General features: G+C 38.4%; 1 protein-coding gene across 1 annotated transcript; it reads left to right on the top strand.

Annotated features, from left to right (window-relative positions):
* The first annotated feature begins 5,976 nt into the window (after nt 1–5,976).
* Nucleotides 5,977–19,543, top strand: LOC125235967 (putative transporter svop-1). The gene is made up of 10 exons (XM_048142634.1): nt 5,977–6,480; nt 9,922–10,083; nt 10,370–10,532; nt 10,750–10,871; nt 11,212–11,447; nt 16,117–16,265; nt 16,998–17,115; nt 17,762–18,051; nt 19,028–19,155; nt 19,240–19,543. Exons 1-10 carry the CDS (start codon nt 6,414–6,416, stop codon nt 19,335–19,337), a joined length of 1,533 nt encoding a protein of 510 aa, XP_047998591.1. The 5' UTR covers nt 5,977–6,413; the 3' UTR covers nt 19,338–19,543.
* Nucleotides 19,544–19,668: the final 125 nt, after the last annotated feature.

Genomic DNA, 19,668 nt, shown 5'->3' with positions numbered 1-19,668 from the left:
AGGCAACTACAACGCAAAAAATGCATTTATCACTGCTTCCAGTAGTTCCACAGGTGGTAAATCATCTTTATTACTAGATTGGCCTACTTTTATCAATTTTAAAGCAGTTAACTTGACTTTATTCAAGGTCAAATTACTTTACTCACTAGTGGATAAAATGCGTTTTTAACCGCTGGTATTAAAGGACAAAACACGTGTTTCCGAGCTAGTGAGGGGAAAAAAATAGTTCCATACTTATCTACTCTTTTTTTTTTTGCCAAGCTGTAGCAAGTACTTACTCTTTAAAAGTGTGACAACTATTATTGTGTAAGGTCAATTTAGTGATGACATACTTTTTTGAACTTTTATTGTATTTTAACTTTACAATCACGCCTGTATCCCATAAAGGGGTAGGCAGAGCACATGAAACTACTAAAGTATTTTATACATTTATATGTTGTTATATATATACAGTTTGGTATATCAGTTAACAAAGACGACAGAAATTAGCCAACTAGTAAAAATAAATATAATACAGTTTAATTAGAGCATAAAGGTAATAAAATCCGAAAATATTTACATAATTAACAAAATCTAGTAATCTTTACAATCAATTAGGTGTCTTTTGACGTCACCGATATGAGGGGACCGAAATATTAGGGGTGACTCACGCGTGACCCTCCTTTGAAGGGAGTCCTTAATTTCTACTATGGATTACTGAGTTGACTGGACCCTATTTGACGATAAAAAAATGTTTATACAATAAGTAGGATTTTGTTTGAACAATTAAATAAATGCCCAGTGCCCAGTAACCATTGTATGCAACGAGTGTAGGGACGGTACAAATCTATATTGCCTACATAATTAAATTATTTTAAATTCTATAATAAATCAATTCAATTAGAAATACATACTCGTACTTATAAGTAAATATTTAAGTAGAACTCAAATAAATAATATTATATTGAATAAGGCATATGGCAACTTTTACTCAGAATTACCTAGTGACATCTGACAAAATGTTAAAAATTAGTCAGTTTTATGTATTTATAAGAACCTAACGTTCAATATCGACCGCGGACGAGGATCTGGACAATGAATCGAAACTGCCAATAAACAATAAACATGTTTTGTTCCGTGCATACTGATCGGTCGCGGTCGCGGTCGATTTACGACGGACGTCCGCGTAGTATGTTCCTAGCTTGAACATTATACTGATACCTATTTTTACACCTGGCAATGAACTTCTGTGATGTTTTTGTACTTATTTTAAGTACTTAATATATTAGTGTACTTATAATTTTATTGTACCTAATAAATGTAGTCTAACTACTATTTTATTTTATAGTCATTACCTATTTACATGCACTTGTTATTTGTTCACAAGCATGTAAAAGTTAATATAAGTAGGGACCAATTTCATAAAAATAAATATTTTAAAGTATAAGGTATGATTTCTATTTACTTTTAGTTGTATAAACCCTTTAAACCATATTATATGCCGGAATAAAATCATTCAGTCGTGCCCAAATTCCCAGCTCCTAAGGTCATTGGCTTATTTCGTGTAAAATCCATATCTAATCTACTGATACAAAGAGAATATTTACGACTAATTACATAAGAAAATGTAAAAATAAATAATACCTATATATCTTCCATTGCAAATTGGTCATGCGCGGATCCAGGGGGGGTCATGGGGGTCATGACCCCCCATGGAGCCTAGGTTGGCCATACAAATAGACCACGTGACCCCCCCCCTGGGGCCTGGGCCTTAACCACGTGACCCCCCCCCTGGGCACGAAGCTGAATCCGCGCTTGAAATTGGTCCTCAACTCCTTATGCATCAAATACACTACGGACATTTCTATCTCAAAGCTTCCAATGCTGAAAAAATATCCTTCATGCAGATAAAGCATGAGCACCATTGTTTGATGATTATAACACAATTGAAAAAAGAAAATACAGCGTGTGGAGCGAGCGAATAATGTATCCAGTTATAGTACCTGATCATAGGAATCGTATAGGATAATCATTTTGTTAAAAAGTGTTTTAGAGTTTTTTTTTTTAAATCTGGCCAAGCAGAAATGTACGCCGTCCTACTTAATTTGACATGACAGGTAGGTGTAGGTACACTAATTGATGTGGACATAATACATTGCGTGCTGAATTATTATGTATGAAAAAAAAATATCATCTATTCAAAATAAAAAACATGTATAAAGTCACATACAGATCGAACGCGATTAATTTACATTATTTTACCTTTTTTCCAACGTTGGATGGGTTGGGTTTAAATATGTGTACAAAGCGCGAGAACTTAAAGTGTTAAAAAACATGTAGTTAGGCTCCTTAGGACCGATACTAATCGTTATTAAGATATTTGCCCGTATGGAATACACAAGCTGGATAATAATATGATACAAATCGTCTCCACTATCACCGGTGGAAATACACCGTAGTTTGTTTCCAACTCACGGCGAACCACGTGTTCCAACACGTGCCTACTACAAAACAAAAAATGAATGGACGAGCCCATTCACACCTGTTGCTCTGCGCACTCAGACTGCGCACAACACCCTGAAATGAAAACAGTGAAAACCAGAAATACTGAAACCTGAAACCCAGGAAACTCCTGACCGCCCTACAGAACGGAAGTCGAAGGTCTACTTCCGGGAAAACCTGGAGGAGGGCAGGAAAATTTCAGATATTGTGGGCGGCGGTACCAGGAGCGCATATTGGGGAAGAGATGGCGTAGCTAAGCTTTCCACGCATGCGTTGGTGTATTGATTTTCTCGCCCTTAGGGGTTAGAAATGGAGATACGAATCGCGCGGGCGATACGGTATTTTTTTGAACTATAAAATCCGATTTCGTTATGTTTTATATCATTGCTTTTATTTCATTACATTCTTAAAGCTTTAAGGGTGTTAGTTTATAATTTACAGAGGCATAGAGGAAACTTCAGAGGCGTACTAGTCAGTTGTTTTCAAGAATTGCCGTATCATTTATTAGACTTTCTTTTGCAAATCCTTGTAAAAGAATGCGACAAACCTCTTAAGTTTCATATGGCCCTAGTATTCCAGATGTCGTGGAAACTTGTCTGAACAGATCTCAAACTGTTTTCCATTTGAAAATCTTAGTGGTAGAAGGTTTAAGAACGTTAATTAAAGGAAGTGTCAAAAGGAAATGTTGATTGTTCCTATTTCTTTCATGTTTCTTCATAAACACTTTTTCCTTTAGTGGTTCAAAAGGTTCTCCTTTGAGGGTCCTTTCTTGTATCCACAAAAGGGTCTTTCCCGGCAAAAATGAATGGTTCTAATCGAATCTTCGAAATGTCTATTATATTGGGGTTTTGAAGGCAAAGGAGAGGTGACGGATCCGCCATTTTAGTCAGAATTACCAGGGTACGAGGAACAAGCAGGAGGTTATCGATTTTCCGAGAGCGTGGAAACGAGACGGTCATAGTTTTGTCGCTACCGCCCTAAGCAACCCCTAAAGTAAAGTGTTTCGCGCATTCGTATCTTTGGATTAGTTTTGTTGAAAAAAAAAAGTTTTATAATAGTTATTTGTTTTACAAGGGGGCAAAGTTGTTGTTTAACCGCACGTGCCAATATTGATACCTGAGCAAGCGAAAGATTCCAATATTGAACCGCGAGCATAGCGAGTGGTTCAAAAAGTGGAATCTTGAGCGTTGCGAGGGTATCAAGGCACGAAGGTTAAACAAACTTTGCCACCGAGTGAAACACAAAATTTTTCACCACACCAACACGAACAAGATACCGACTATAAAACATCAAAATAAATCAAATCCGTCAATTTATTCAATATTTATGATTTAAAATCATCATTTATAGGTAAAATCTAGCAGCCAAATTAAGACATCGAGTTAAAATTTGTACGAAATTACTTAATTGCCCCCTTGTGGATAAAATGCGATTTTGCTATCTGTTTTCGAATACAAAGAAAGCCTTTACCAGTTGGTGTGGTGAAAAAGTTTTTTTTAAGTTTTTTCCCTTCTCTCTTTCGTTGGGTCGATCAATTAAATTTTAACTTACATATAGTGTTATAAATATACTAGGTTTTTATTTGAAGTTCAGTATAAGTATGACTTCTTTCCCAATATTTTTAGAACATGTTTAATGTGAGGTAAGTAACCCTATAGGATTTTTTCAGTTATGACAGAATAAATATACAGTTTAGTTTCATATAAAGAGTCATCTAGAATACTGACTTATTATAAAATAATTCCTTCGCGTTCTTTCCACTCAAATTTCCAGTACTTTGTACTCGATCTCAAGTACTGGGGATACACAGTCGTTGATTATTAATAGCATGATTAAACTGATTATTAACCACTTAAGATAGTCACAAGTGGCTCCAGAGACTAGTTTAGGTATTTTTATTTGCTAGTGACATAGAGAAAATATAGTATTTTATGCAACAGGCGTTTAAAGGAGGTCAAAAAAGACGAGTGACGTGGGTAACAATTTGAGGCGAAGCCGAAAATTGTTATTAAGACGCCACAAGTATTTTTTGACTCAGTTAAACACCGTTGCATAATAATAGTTTTTCTACGACCATGCACTTAGTTTTTAATAGTTTTCTCGAATAAATTTTGGAAAATTCACACTGTTTCCTGTGTTTTGACGCAAAGGTTTGCACTGTCAGCTCAGCTGCCCAAAGTCTTCCCTCGCACGAGGTATCGTTATAACAATGCGTTGCCATGGTTACAAAGGTAACACAATGCGTTTTCAGTTTTTTTTCGATACTGCGCGCATGCGCGGAATGCTGGCGGTCGCTGGCTTTGGGGAATAGACTTTTATGTACGGTTTTAAAGATCTATGCACGACCCTGTAAATGATGGATAATGTTCGGGAGTAGAAAATAGAAAATATAGAAATTAATAATTACTCTTAAAGAGAATTATCAAAAATCCAAGAGATCCCATGAAATTCTTACTTCATTTTTTTTTTTATACTACGTCGGTGGCAAACAGGTATACGGCCCGCCTGATGGAAAGCGGTCACCGTAACCTATGGACGCCCGCAACTCAAGGGGTGTCACGTGCTTACTTCATATCTTCATAGTGACGCTTCATGAGTGGACGCTTGGAGCGGAGCGTGCGTCCACCATGCAGCGTCGACTCAGGACACTTGTATGAGCTTTTATAGTAAGAATTTACCAGAAAGCAAGACATCAAGTTAAAATTTGTATGAAATTACTTTGGTTTCATGTGGATAAAATACAATTTTGCTATCTTTGAGTAATCAAGAGAGCCTTTACCAGTTTGTGTGGTGAAATTGTACAGTCAACCAATTGGAACCCTAGGCCACTGTAGAACTATGTCATAGTGACGTTATAAATCAGATTGTAAGAAATCTCTTACTGCTTGTCATTTTGACATGGTTGTAGAGTGGCCTAGGGTTCCAATTGGTTGACTGTACATTACGATACAAGTGCGAAAAAGAGGAAGTGGTGATAAATTTAAACACGACCAAATGGAGTGTTTTAAATCGACACGAGTTACGAATTTCCTTTTCGCACGTGTATTGCGTTTTTCAATACAGATGGCCATCCGAAGTTTCGACCTGGCATATAATGAACCACTACTCGCACAAGTGCGTAAAAAAACACCATCTGTTCTGAAATAGTACATTACGATACAAGTGCGTAAAAAAGGAAGTTCGAAACGAGTGACGATAAATTAAAGCATGACCGAAGGGAGTGTTTTAAATCGACACGAGTTACGAATTTCCTTTTCGCACGTGTATCGTACGACGTTTTTCAGTACAGATGAGTCTCCGAAGTTTCGACCTGGCATATAATGAACCACTTCTCGCACTAGTGCGTAAAAAAACACCATCTGTACTGAAAATTAACTTTCTACGTTCTACTCTATCTTGTCTCTAGCAAATTGAATTGTAATAATGGCCCATTGAACTAAAGTCACGCTTATAATTATTACCTACTTGTATGTTTACCTGACTGTGATTCAACAGTTGAATATCATTAGTGCAATTCAACGCGGTATATAAAGAAATTATGGTGTTTGGCAAAACAGTTGCAATCTGGTCATTAAATCAATAGTTTTACGAGTAAATCACTTAATAGTAATTTTTTTTTTGGTGTTTTTATCCACGTTTATCGGTATTTATAAGTAACTTTGTGTTAAGTAAATCTAAATAATAATTATTACTAAATTATACTCGTTTAAGTCTCTTAGGCCATACTGCCAAAAAATGCACGTAGCGACATACAATTGATAAATTTTATTTCACGTAAACTCCATCCATCAGCTAATCTGTCTGTGGGCTTTAAGACAGATCTAAAAACAAACATTAAATTGAAAAGATAAAATATGTAGGTACCTACATGGTGCATGATATATAAGAATTCAGGAAGACTGGATTTAGATTTAGATGCAGTTTAGTTCAAAATGGATAACACTAAAGGTTCTGTTTCGAGTCGAAAATGTGGTTTCGACACTGCGCTAGAATTAACAGGTGAGTTTATAGTATTTTTTCTACTCCCGAACTGTAATTCGTCATTTACAGGGTCGTGCACAGATCTTTAAAACCCTACATAAAAGTCTATTCCCCAAAGCCAGCGTCCGCCGGCTTTCCGCGCATGCGCGCAGTATCGAAAAAACTGAAAACGCATTGTTTGGCTCTGTAACTATGGCAACGCATTGTTATAACGATACTGCACGCGTGCGCGGTAAGGCTTATGGCAGCTGAGCTGACAGTTCAAACCTTTGCGTCAAAATACAGGAGAAAGTGTGAATTTCACGAAAGTTATTCAAGAAAACTATTAAAAACTAAGTGCATGGTCGTAGAAAAGTATTGTATGCAACGGTGTTTAACTGAGTCAAAAAACAGTCGCGGCGTCTTAATAACAATTTTCGGCTTCGCCTCAAATTGTTACCCACGCCACTCGTCTTTTTTGACCTCCTTTAAACGCCTGTTGCATAAAATACTATTAATAAAGGTTTCAATTAATAGTTTGTTAATCTATACACGTTTGTTAGTTAAATAAAAAAAGGACAGTTCAAAGTTTGCATAGTGACTTTTGAGTTCATAATGAACAACTTTTATTATGGGACCAATGCTGAAATCGCGAAAAAAAATTTCGCAGTTTCATGCATTTTGACTGTCATGCCGACGCTCATTTCTATGGAACAGCCAAATTTTTTTTCGCGATTTCAGCATTGGTCCCATAATAAAAGTTGTTCATTATGAGCCCAAAAATCACTATGCAGAGTTTGAACGGTCATTTTTATTTCATATACAGGTATGTATAGGTACTAACTTTAGTAAGCAAGCGACGGTTTTGTTTAATGGTATAAACCATGATTTTTTTTTATTTCCGTCGTTCGACGCGTCGTCGTGGTATACCGTTTTTATAAAAAATATTTTCCGCTTTTTACACATGATACATGAATTAATAAGTATAAGACAACCTTAAGATTAAATTAAAAATTACCTACGTCAAGTATCTGACAGCACCTGTCAACCCTCTCCGACCCACTAGTGCTTTGAGTGTTCATCGGCGACGGTGATCCCTTGCCATCAGGCGACCTGTCTGCTCGTTTGCTTTCTGTGACATAAAAAAACAATACGAGTACAGGTCGTCAGGTTTAGGTTAATCAAATAAGAATTAAACGACTTACCTAATGGTTCAGTCAGACTCTAGATTATCCCTGTCGTAATTATTTCCAAATTGCATATTGTAAATCTTGAGATATACTTAAGGCATTTTGTAGATTTGAGATATATTTAACGATATCTTTGTGTGTTACTCATCTGATATGCACTGTCTAGCGGTATGTGAATCACTGGGGCAATAAAAAAATAAAGTTATAATTTATTACATTTTTATTGCTGTTATTAATTTATTACCAGTCTACTTATGTCAGCTGTCAGTACCTAGTTCAACATGAAATATCTTGGTGGCCAGTTACCTTCAAAATATAGTAATTATGAAAAAGGTTAATGCCTAATTAAAGCGAATACATAGTGGCGCTACCAATATTTACTAATCTTTTGACCCCTTAGAACTTTCCACCGCGTGTCGCCGCCGGAAGTACTTATGAATACCTATCATGATTTTATCAGACATCAGACGAAATGAGCTGGATATTGTTATTATCTTTTCTATTCGCAGTCACGATTAAAAATACTTATTATAATAATAGGTTGTTAATAGTGAGTCAATACGAATCTGTTGATACTAACGGACAATATTGCTGCTCATCTTGATAGAGGTATACAAGTCGATATCCTCTATTTTGATTTCGCAAAGGCTTTTGATCGCGTGGATAACGACGTGCTGCTTGCAAAGCTGGACAAAATTGGTTTCTCTCACAAATTGTTGACCTTTTTTGCCAGCTATCTGCGCGATCGCCAGCAGTTCGTCCGACATGGTTGTTTTGTCTCGACTCCTTACCATACCCGGTCTGGTGTCAGTCAAGGCTCCATATTAGGGCCTCTGCTTTTTGGTATCATGATCAACGATCTCAAGTCGGTTCTTCGGGCGGCTCAATGTCTCTTATATGCTGATGACCTCAAGTTGGTATACGGCGTGGAGCAAAGAGCCGATTGCGAGACGTTGCAGAATGACATCGACTTGGTATTTCGGTGGAGTATGGAGAACAAACTTCATTTTAACCCAGCCAAGTGCTGCGTGTGTACATTTACCCGCTCTCATATCGCTCTATATTTTCAATATATATTAGGGTCAGAGCCGATAAATCGTGTCTTCTCCGTCAAGGACCTGGGCGTTGTGTTTGATACGCGGCTCACTTTTCACGACCATATTTCTGCTCTTGCGACGAGCTGTTTCCGAAGGCTGGGTTTTGTAATCCGAAACCTACGCTGTTTTCAAGACCCATTGGCCATAAAAATAGTTTACAATGCCTTGGTAAGGAGTAAATTGGAGACCTCGTCGATCGTATGGAACCCCTACGAATCGACTTATGCCTTACTACTTGAGAAGGTGCAGAAAGCATTTTTAAGGTTCCTTTTTAAAAAAGTTTTCGGATTCTACCCGTATCTCTACCCGACCAAGTATCTCCTTGGCTCTCTTGGGTATAACTCCTTGGAGGTGAGGCGGAATTTTCAGCTAATGATCACAGCATGTCGAGCTCTACGTGGTGAGTCAGACTGTCCCGAGCTTGTAGAGCGTCTCGTACGACTGTTTGTTCCTGATGTTCCGAGGATATCACTCAGGCCGCGACGACGTGACCTGTTGGCCGTGTCGCCGGCGCGTACCGTATCGTACAGGAACTCACCGCTGCCCCGCGCCCTCTCACAGCTCAATGCGCTCCTGACATCGACACCTGAGTGCGACTTGTTTGCGTGGCGATGGGCGGCAATATGTAGTGAATGCTTGAGATTGTGTGAGGCGACGGATGCGAGGCGTTCAACTGTTCCTATATAAAATGTCTGTTAGGTTAGGTGTATGCCTATTATTGTAAATGTATATGTCTACTTTGTTTTTCTTGTTAAGTATGTCAGCCTAAGATACGTGACGCAATGGTTAGCTGTAAAGTCATGTAATCATGTTTACCAATAAATAAATAGTGGTATCTGAGCTTAGAACTTCCTTACAAAACTGCCAAATTGGCCGTCTTAAAAAGTACCTACTGAAGCAACTGTGGTACTGGGAGGGTCAGCCTTATCAATTCATTCCTGGAAGGCTGCCATCTGCTTCGTGAACTTTACAGATATCTCTGCAGTTGTCTCCGTGACGGACTCCATTGTGACAGTTTGAGATTATAAGTTGTTGAAGTGAATTGAACTTTTATAGATGTGTTGTATGGAACTAGGTTTTCTAGTACAACTACTTCCGGCCCACACGATATTCGCTCGCTAACCACCGATGGGTTACGAGTTTACGACCCCTTATTTTGGAAACGCTGATAATTATGCGCATTAATATTCTAGGGTTCGGGAAGTACAATATAGCAATGCTAAGCTCATGCTGCCTCCTCATCCTGGCCATGTACCTGGACATCTTCGGGTTCTCCGTGATCCTGCCGGCGGCCGCATGCGACCTGGCGCTCTCTACTAGTCAGCAGGGGCTGCTGTCTGCTGTGCCTCTCATAGGTTTGTATCTGTAATAATGCGCTGAATATTGCAGGGTTTGGCAAGTACAACATAGCAATGCCTCACTTCGGACAATGGCGATGCTCATGCTGTCTCCTCATCCTGGCCATGTATCTAAACATCTTTGGCCTCTCCGTGATCCTGCCGGCGATCGCGTGCGACCTGGCGGTCTGTACTTGTTAGCAGGGGTTGTTGTCTGCTGTGCCTCTCATATGTATATGTCTAAAAATTCCTCGTTTTTTGTCCTTTACTAAGCAGAAGTGTTCTTACCTGGCATGCTTTTCAGGTGTAATGGTCTCTTCATACGCATGGGGCCTGTGCGCAGACACTCGTGGACGACGCTGGACCCTGCTACTAGCGATGCCTATCGGAGCAGTTCTGAATCTATTAGCAAGCATGGCTCCAGGCTACCAAAGTCTGGCAGTACTGAAGTTCCTATCTGCTGGATTGTAAGTACTGTGTAATAAGGTGTCCCCAATTTAAAAAAAATATCCCTGCATTTTCCCACCACACTACGTCTTGTAGGTATTCTTACGCTGTCATTCTCGTTCTTTATTATCTTTATTTCTAGGTTTTAATTCTGCTTCTAATTCACCCCATGAAAAGATCAAACTCCGAAACTTTTTGGTGACATGTTATAATATGAAATATTGTAATTTTTTCCAGTACATCATCAGCCAACGCAGCAGCCTTTGTACTGGTTGGCGAGACCACACCTGCGAGACACCGAAGTCGATTCATGTTCCTCATGGCCAGTGCTACCATGCTGGTTCAATTCATCATTTGTGGTGAGCAAAGATTCCAGCACTTGTTCGTTAGCCAATACTTCGTTTTCGCGGAGGTTCATGTAGTGTGGACCTTTGTGACTATCTTCGTATGATATGATCCCTATTAAGTGGGTACGTAAGTTAATAATCCGTGGTTATTTCTTCAACTCATACGTTTTAGACCCTAACTGTTCCCTGCCTGATTGCTGCCTGGAATTGAAGTACCTTACCTACATAGGTACCTGCCTCCAGTATTTCAAAGCAACATGAAGATTTCCGGGCACTGTTCATACCCTTTAAGTGTATCCGTTACCTTTTACCTTTAAACATTTTAAAATTAATCTCACTTTTCCCCCAACAGTATTCGCCATCCCAGTCTTCAACTTAACCTTCCGCCACCCCATCTCCTGGCTGTCCTTGGACTACCGGCCCTGGCGGCTGCTGATGCAGATCATCAGTGTCCCCGGCGTCGTCGGCTGCGTCGGCATGCTGGGCCTGCTCGAGAGCCCCAAGTTCCTGCTCAGCAAGGACCCGGAGCAAGCGCTGGTGGTGCTGAGGAGCATGCACGCGTGGAACGAGGCTGGGAAGACGTTTACTGTAAGATTTAGGAAACTACTTGATATCTTTGAGTGGCATCAGATTTATTTTATTTTTTATTTTATTGGTATTCAGGATAACAACAGCCGTAAATATAACTAAGACATACTACTGCTTACGTATAAGAAGGCCAATAACAGTTATCCATTAAATTACATTTTGTAAGAATTAAATTAACTAAATGTTATATAAACAATCAAAATGTGCAATACACACAAATGCTCCAACGGCTAAAGTACATACAGGTTGTTGATTAAGTATTCTTATAATTACGTAACTTAAGGCTTCAATAGTTATCCACCTACTTAATTCATTAGAATACTAGTATAAATACCCATAAATACTCATAAGTCAGACACCAACAAAACTTACGTCAAGAATTTACAAGAGTACCCACCAGACCATGGCCGATAAACAGCATAGCATTCCCCTAGTACCCAGTAAAAGTTACGATGATTTTATTTTATTTTTTGATTTTATTATTCATTTAAGTTTCAGTTTCATTAAAATTTTCGTTTTCACTGAGCAAAATTGCATAAATATCTTTTTTATATCTATGTTTAGACCCTATAAAAGGATCAGAAGAGGAAAATTCGGTGTTATACAAGTGAGGGATCCTAGATAGAACGGAGTTAGAACCATAGTTAGTAGTGTGAAAGGGAACATGAAAGAGAGTTGTGTGTCGGGTTCGCCGCCTTGGGACTCGAAATGAAAGGCTAGATAACAGTTCAGGACAGTCTAAACGATTTCTAATGATATCAAAAAGCAGGCTCATATCAGACATTTTACGCCTATCCTCAAGAGAAATAAGGTCATATTCCCGGCAGTTACCTTTATACCCAACAGATGTCTTCTTAAATTTATAATTTAAATGAGCTATAAATCTTTTTTGGATTCTTTCGATGCGTTCTTTATGAACAGCATAGCAAACCGACCAAATTGGTGATGCATATTCAAGGATGGATCTCACATATGCGTAATATACAACTTTTAGACATGACAGGCTGTGAAAAGGTTTACAGGTTCTCATAACAAATCCCAAGCTTCGATATGACCTGTTTACAATGGAGTCCACATGATCTCTCATAGTCATTTTGGAATCTAGGATTACTCCCAGGTCACGTACTACATCTACTCTGTTCACCGTTACGCCATTAAAGTGGTATGGATAAATGATTGGCTTAAGGCTGCGAGTAAAACTTATGCTCTGACACTTGGTAACACTAATTGTTATCTTATTACGACAGTAATACTCGACTAGATTATTAAGATCATTCTGCAGCAGTTCGCAATCTGCTATAGATTTTATACGCATGAAAACTTTTTTATCATCAGCGTATAGCAAATGGCGCGCGGTGAGAAAACACGTATCAATATCATATATATAAGCATTATAAAAAAGGGGACCCAAATGGGAGCCTTGGGGCACCCCGGAGGGTATATCGATGTAGTCTGACCTGAAGCCACCGAGAACTACAGCCTGGGAACGGTTAATAAGATATGATTCGACCCATCTGAGCAGGTCTCCATGAATTCCTAGTGCTTCAAGCTTCATGAGAAGTATGGCATGGTTGACACGATCAAACGCTTTCTCAAAGTCGGTATATATCACGTCAACTTGACCGCCACCTTCCATTTCTGTTAAAACATGATTAGTAAAACAAGCCAAGTTTGAGACTGTAGAGCGTCCTTTTAAGAAACCGTGCTGTTTATCCGAGATTCCAAGAGACACAATGGGGTAAATTTGTTTATATATTATGGATTCAAAAAGTTTACCTATGGTATTGAGGATAGAGATAGGTCGATAATTCTCGATATTGGACTTAGAACCTTTTTTGTGTATAGGAATAATATGGGCCTTTTTCCATATGGAGGGGAAAATGCAGCTTTTTAGTGATTGTTGAAAAAGAAGGGTTAAGGGATATGCAAGACTTTCAGCACACGAGGATAAAAAGATAGGTGGAATACCGTCACAACCAGGTCCCTTAGTTTTATCTAGACGCTTTAACAAACTTAGTACGATTTCGCAGGTTACATCGATACTGGACAGATCATCACACCGATTATTACTTGGATGACTATTGTTAGGGTTACAAGAGGAGCTTGTTGTGTCAAATACGCTCTCAAAAAATGTGTTAAACGCATTACAAATATCTACGCCATTGTTGTAGTGATTGCTACCTAAATTAAAACTATTAGGATAATTTGAACCGCCGCGTTTAGACTTCACGTATTTCCAGAAGAATTTAGGAGATCGCTTGATGTAAGATTCGGTATTGTTACTAAAACGCTGAAAACACTCATTCTGAACCAGTTTTTGTCTAGCTCTTAACATAGAAAATTCGTCGTAATCACGGGGGTTTAAAAACTTTTTCCACCTTCGATGAACTTTAGTTTTTTCTTTAATTATCTTTATGAGCGAGGAACTATACCAAATAGGGTATGAGTCGTTTTTGGGGCGTGACATGGGTACAAATTTAACAAAACAATCATTTAGTGTGTTATAAAATATGTCAACAGATTTGTTTACGTCGCTTGTGTTCAGAATTGTATCCCAATTTATACTATTTATGTGTGCTTTTATTTTATTATAATCACATTTGAAAAAATTAAAACGGGGCATCGATTTATGTTTTAAAGGTATTACAAACAGATCTAAGATATCAATCACGAGAGGTGGGTGATAAACGTCTAACTTAGAAATCGGTTGACATTGAGACACGAGCATAGGCAGATTACCAAAACACAGGTCTAAAGTATTGCCACATGAGTTTTTAATATAATTGTACTGAGTTAACCCTAAATACTGCATGTCCTCAATAAAAGATAACGCCGCACTTTGATAGTCCGTTCTGCCCTGACTTAGCAAAGAAAAACCTACACCATTACTCCAGGGTGGCTAGCCGAATGGCACAATCGCTCACGAAACGCTCACGAAACGAAGCGCCAGTAGATATCTATCTCTATCGCGCTTGCGTTATTGGCGCGACAGAGCCAGCGGCGTATCGCTTTCGTTTGGCGTCGGAGAAATGCCATTCGGCTACGGGGCCAGGATATACAAGGTATATTAAAGTCTCCTATTACAAGATAGGTACACGACGGAAATGTTTCGATTGTACGCATTATACTATTTTTTATGTCATCTAAGTTTAATGGCAAATTTTCCTCTACGGGCGGTAAATACGCTAATACAGCAATTAAATCGGTCGGGGCGCCGAGAGCGCGGCTCGGTATACTTATACACAACGATTCAATACCTGCGCAGGACCACTCACTGTACACCGCAGCACAAAGGTTGCGGCGGGCACATACCATGACTCCGCCGCCCGTACACTTATTAGTTGACTGAAGATTTCTGTCACATCGAAATACATCGTATCGGAAATCACAAAGTTCAGAATCCAAAATGTCGCTCTGTAACCATGTCTCAGTTAAAAATATTAAATCATAATCATTATGTAGTATGTTATTGTATATATCTAAACACTTAGTTCGGAGACCGCGAACATTTTGGTAAAAAATATTCAACTTATTGTTTATATTAGGATATACCGTGTTATTCACTATCATAGAAATAAATAACGATCAAAATTCGTCTTAATATTTGTAAAAAGTCTCGTGATATTTGTGACAGTAACCTGATACAATGTTTATTCTTATGTACGTTAATATAATGTAAGGTATAAGAGTAGAAGTTTACTATGGGGAAATGTATTACAATAGTAGGGAAAATATTCGTATTTATGTGTAATGTTAGACATATTAAATTGTTAATTGATTGGTGTTCGTTGAGTTCATTTAAGTATTGATATATTAATCTATCCCTGTAGAAGAATAATATAAGTTTTGTGTCTAACAGATTAAGGTTGATAACGGGTTTAATCAAATGAGCTACATGATGCCAGGCCCCGTAGCCGAATGGCATTTCTCCGACGCCAAACGAAAGCGATACGCCGCTGGCTCTGTCGCGCCAATACGCAAGCGCGATAGAGATAGATATCTACTAGCGCTTCGTTTCGTGAGCGTTTCGTGAGCGATTGTGCCATTCGGCTAGCCACCCTGTTCAGTGTTGATCGATAAAGATATAATTTAGCATATATACTCATTAAGGAACAGCTGTTTATGTAGTGGGTGCTAGGGGCTTGCATCACTGTCGTCGGCGGTGGTGTACTCGTACGTTTAACAAAACAAACAGAGTTCGCACAGGATAAGAGCGAATGGCTGAGTCTAGTGTCGGAGGCCAAGATCTACTTCGGGTCGCTAATCCAGCGCAGTAAGTAAGTATTAATATTTGATATCTTTTTGGAGTAATAGGTAGCAACTAAAATAGAGAATTTTTTTATGAGAAATTTAACCCTTTATAGGGCCCTGGTCTCAAAAAAGACCACCCTGTATGACTATCTTTTTGTATTTTTTTCTTGTACAGAATTTTTAGGACTAGTGATGGCGATGAGGTTTGAACTCACGATTTTTTTGAGTCTTGCCCGTTAAAGGGTTAAATGTATATTAACAAAATACGTTCTGATTATCGGGTTTCATTTCATCCAATCTATGACCCCTTGGTCGAGGCCACCATCCTTGTCTTCAGATCACAAGATCTCTAAAATAAGTCAAAAACGTATGACGTGCTTAATGGACGCCTCTTACTAGCACGTAACCTCGTCTCCAGGTGGACGCGGTGTATATGGAAGAGTCCCTGCAAGTGGAAGCTTCCTCCTTCCTCCGTCGGATGTGGGACCAGACGGCGCCACTGTTCAAACCGCCTCTGCTCAAGAACAACTTGAAGCTGTATTATATTCTTCTGTGCGCGTATATGACGTATGTGTTTTAAAATTCTGTATCTCTCTCTCAACTTTAGAATACAACACGATATTTTTAACTTCTGATTAGCAGAAACGTCTGCAATCGATGCCACTAGGCTTAGAATAAATTTAAAAGTGGAAAATGTCTGCCTTGGGTGAGACTTGAACTCACGGCCTCTGGTTCAAGTCTCACCCAAGGCGGACATTTTCCACTTTTAAATTTACAACACGATATGTTTACTCCACAAACAAATTAGCGTGATCGAAATCTTGTTATCTACGTTTCCTATGGCAAGTCAATAGAGTATGTTTTTGGTCTGTTTGGAAATAGAAGAGTCGTGGAATGTATTAAACCCCATACATTTCACAATTCATCTCTTTCCGAACAGACTCTACCTCTCCGTAAACTTATCGAAAAACTACTGTTTACTTTGTGTTTCAACTCACACTGCCAAAGCCAATAATTTCTAGATTGAAAAAATAAATGAAGCAGCATCGGAAGTAGTGAATTTCTAATATGACTTGTAACTCCAGTTGCCGTTTAAGAAGTTTATAATGCAGCTCGTACGGACGGTAGATGTCGCTACAGATCCCATTGACCTATGTGGTAGAAAATTTCGTGAAAATTTAGTCTTGGTGGCTTAGTTGGCAGAGCACTGGTGTATCTACGAGTATATAGAGGCCGTCAGTTCAAGTCTCCTAGGCAGTAATCCACTTTTAAATTTATTCTTAGCCTAATAATTTCTAGGTCCACCGGCTACACGATGTGGGTGCCAACAATGACGAATGCCTACTTCAATGGCGATGATAGTTCTGGACAGGCCTTCTGTACTGTGGCGAGCAAAGCGGCTTCATCCTCTAGCTCCGTAAGTATAAAGACAATCAATTGTCACTAAAAATGGTGGCAAATTTAAAAAAAGTACCTCACCGAGCTCAGGCTCACCGACCAGTTGGCATGCCTTCCTCCTAAATATTGAAAATGTAGGGGTGAAGCTTTATCGTCCCTTGAACATATGAATTTCGTGCCTTAGTGACAAGATATGCTTGACAGGTGCTTGACAGTCTATATCCTTGATCAAAATCTCCATTACTAAAGTCTGATAAGCCATTTCCGACACTAGAAAAAAATTAAAAAAGTCAAGGCGCGAATGTTCATCGTCCCATAAAAAAAAAATTTCGCGCCATTTTCTAGTGGCACTTTTTTGACTGACTTTATTAGGTATAAATGTGATCTATAACAAGTAAGTACAGCCGCCATCATTCATTGGTCTGTTTTTAGGATTCCTTGGTTCCGTGTCTCAAAAAGGAATAACTGAACCAAAACTGAACCCTTATAGGATCACTCGTGCGTCTGTCTGACCGTCTGTCACAGCCAATTTTCTCCAAAACCACTTAACCGATTAACTTGAAATTTGGCACACATATGGGCATGTAATTTAAATTAAGAAAATTTAATTTTTGGGGGGTAAAAGTAAAAATTGAAAATCAAAGTTTTTATGTTATTTTTTTCAGGAATCAACAGACTGCGATAATGTAATTCAATCTCTGACTCTCTACGCCGTGATGTGTTACTCCGGGGCATCAGGATTCCTGAATGTCCTGCTCTCTTTCTTGGTTGGTCCGCTTGGAAAGAGAAGGACAACACTATTAGTTTTTGTCATTTCTGCAGTAGCAGGAGTCACCTTGCTGTTTGTGAAAATTCCACTGCTAAGCATTGCTTTGTTCTACATATTTTTGTATGTGGCACTGATATTGGGCAATGTTAACACTTATTTGGTGGAGTTGAATCCTACATATTTAAGGTTTAGTATGTGTAACTATAACACTTTAAGTTCTCGCGCTTTGTACACATATTTAAAGTCACACACAGGTCGAACGCGATTAATTAACATTATTTTTACCTTTTTTCCAACGTTTCGGCCAGGTTGCACTGGCCGTGGTCGCGGAAGACTGACGTCCCAGCAAGATAGATTGCAGTTGTGGAAGTGCGTATATTGGCCAAACAAAGCGCAGCGTTCAAGAGAGGGTGAAGGAACACATAGCGGCAGTTAAAAATCGCCATATACACAAATCTGCAATCGCCGAGCACTTGCTTACTGCGGAAACGAATCACTGGATTTGCGGTGGGAAATAAACAATAACTAAAAGCGGGTGTTATATTTATTTGTCTACCCCGAACATTTATATAAATTAATATCGTAAACTCCGGTGACATTTTGCCGTCAAACCACGGCCAGTTGTTAATGTTAATTAATCGCGTTCGACCTGTGTGTGAGAACTCTTTATGCCCAAAGTTGTTATTATTTATTTAGAACTCTTTTTGTATAGGCAACCAAACAAATTCGTAGAAAAAGCGTTGAGAAAAAGGCTCGAAAATATTTTTTTATATAATGAGACGAGAATCCTGCGAGCCTACATTTTTTAAATCTGCCGCTTTTTTTCTACTGACAGATCTTTTGCCGCCATTATGTTTAGCATTCTTTAAAAACGCTAATGTAACAAAAACTTTTCAGGCTTGATAAGTTTAAAAAATCATAAACTAAATTAGTTAAAACGTTAAGAATGTCAATAATTGTTAATTTCTAATTACAAACTGTATAATTATCTTGAACTTATTTAGTTTAGGATTAAGCAACATTCTTTCTTTAGTTTTGTAACATTCGCCGTAAACGCCTAAGATGTGACCAGTGCTCTAAATTGAAAACTGCCCGTTATTTAGCATACTTCAAACTGTTTTACAAACTTGTGTAAATTAAATTCTGATTATTTTCTTTTCAGGGGTATGGCAACCTGTTTATCTGTGGTAGTAGCACGTGGATTCGGCTTCTTCAGCGTACAGCTCATAGCCCAGCTATTAGCAGACCACTGTACTCCTATGATAAGTGGTTACGTAGTGCTGGTTGCAAGTAATTATCTGAATACTTTCTCTCTTTTGAAGTAGTTTTATCTTGCTTTGGTATTATATTAATGCAATTTATCTTATGTTTCAGGTGGTCTAGTCGTTGCATTTTTTCTCCCTATTGATGTAAAAACGAAAGATGTCAAAATGGTAGAAAGTCCCATAGAAGAGGAGAAAACCAAATTTTAGAGAAAAAAAAATATTTATTTCATTTATTTATATTTATATGTTATTAGTTCTACGAAATTAATAAATATAAGAATGGTTTTTATTCCACTTTTATTTTCATAAATCATTTATGTCTTTTAAGTGTATTTTATGTACTAAAGAACGGTATTATATTTTGAACTATTAAAAATAATAAGGATTATGAAGATGACATGCTCTCAGTCAGAAGCAACCATTGACATCGACGACGACTTACAGATACATTAAAAGGGTCTTTACTTTTACGAGCACAAGCACGAGCGTGGCTTCAAATGAAATGAAATGAAAGCATTCGTTTCGGACAACAATACAT

Source organism: Leguminivora glycinivorella, chromosome 2 (assembly GCF_023078275.1).
Source record: "Leguminivora glycinivorella isolate SPB_JAAS2020 chromosome 2, LegGlyc_1.1, whole genome shotgun sequence".
NCBI classification, from domain to species: Eukaryota; Metazoa; Arthropoda; class Insecta; order Lepidoptera; family Tortricidae; genus Leguminivora; species Leguminivora glycinivorella.
This window is presented reverse-complemented; position numbering and strand designations above follow the sequence as displayed.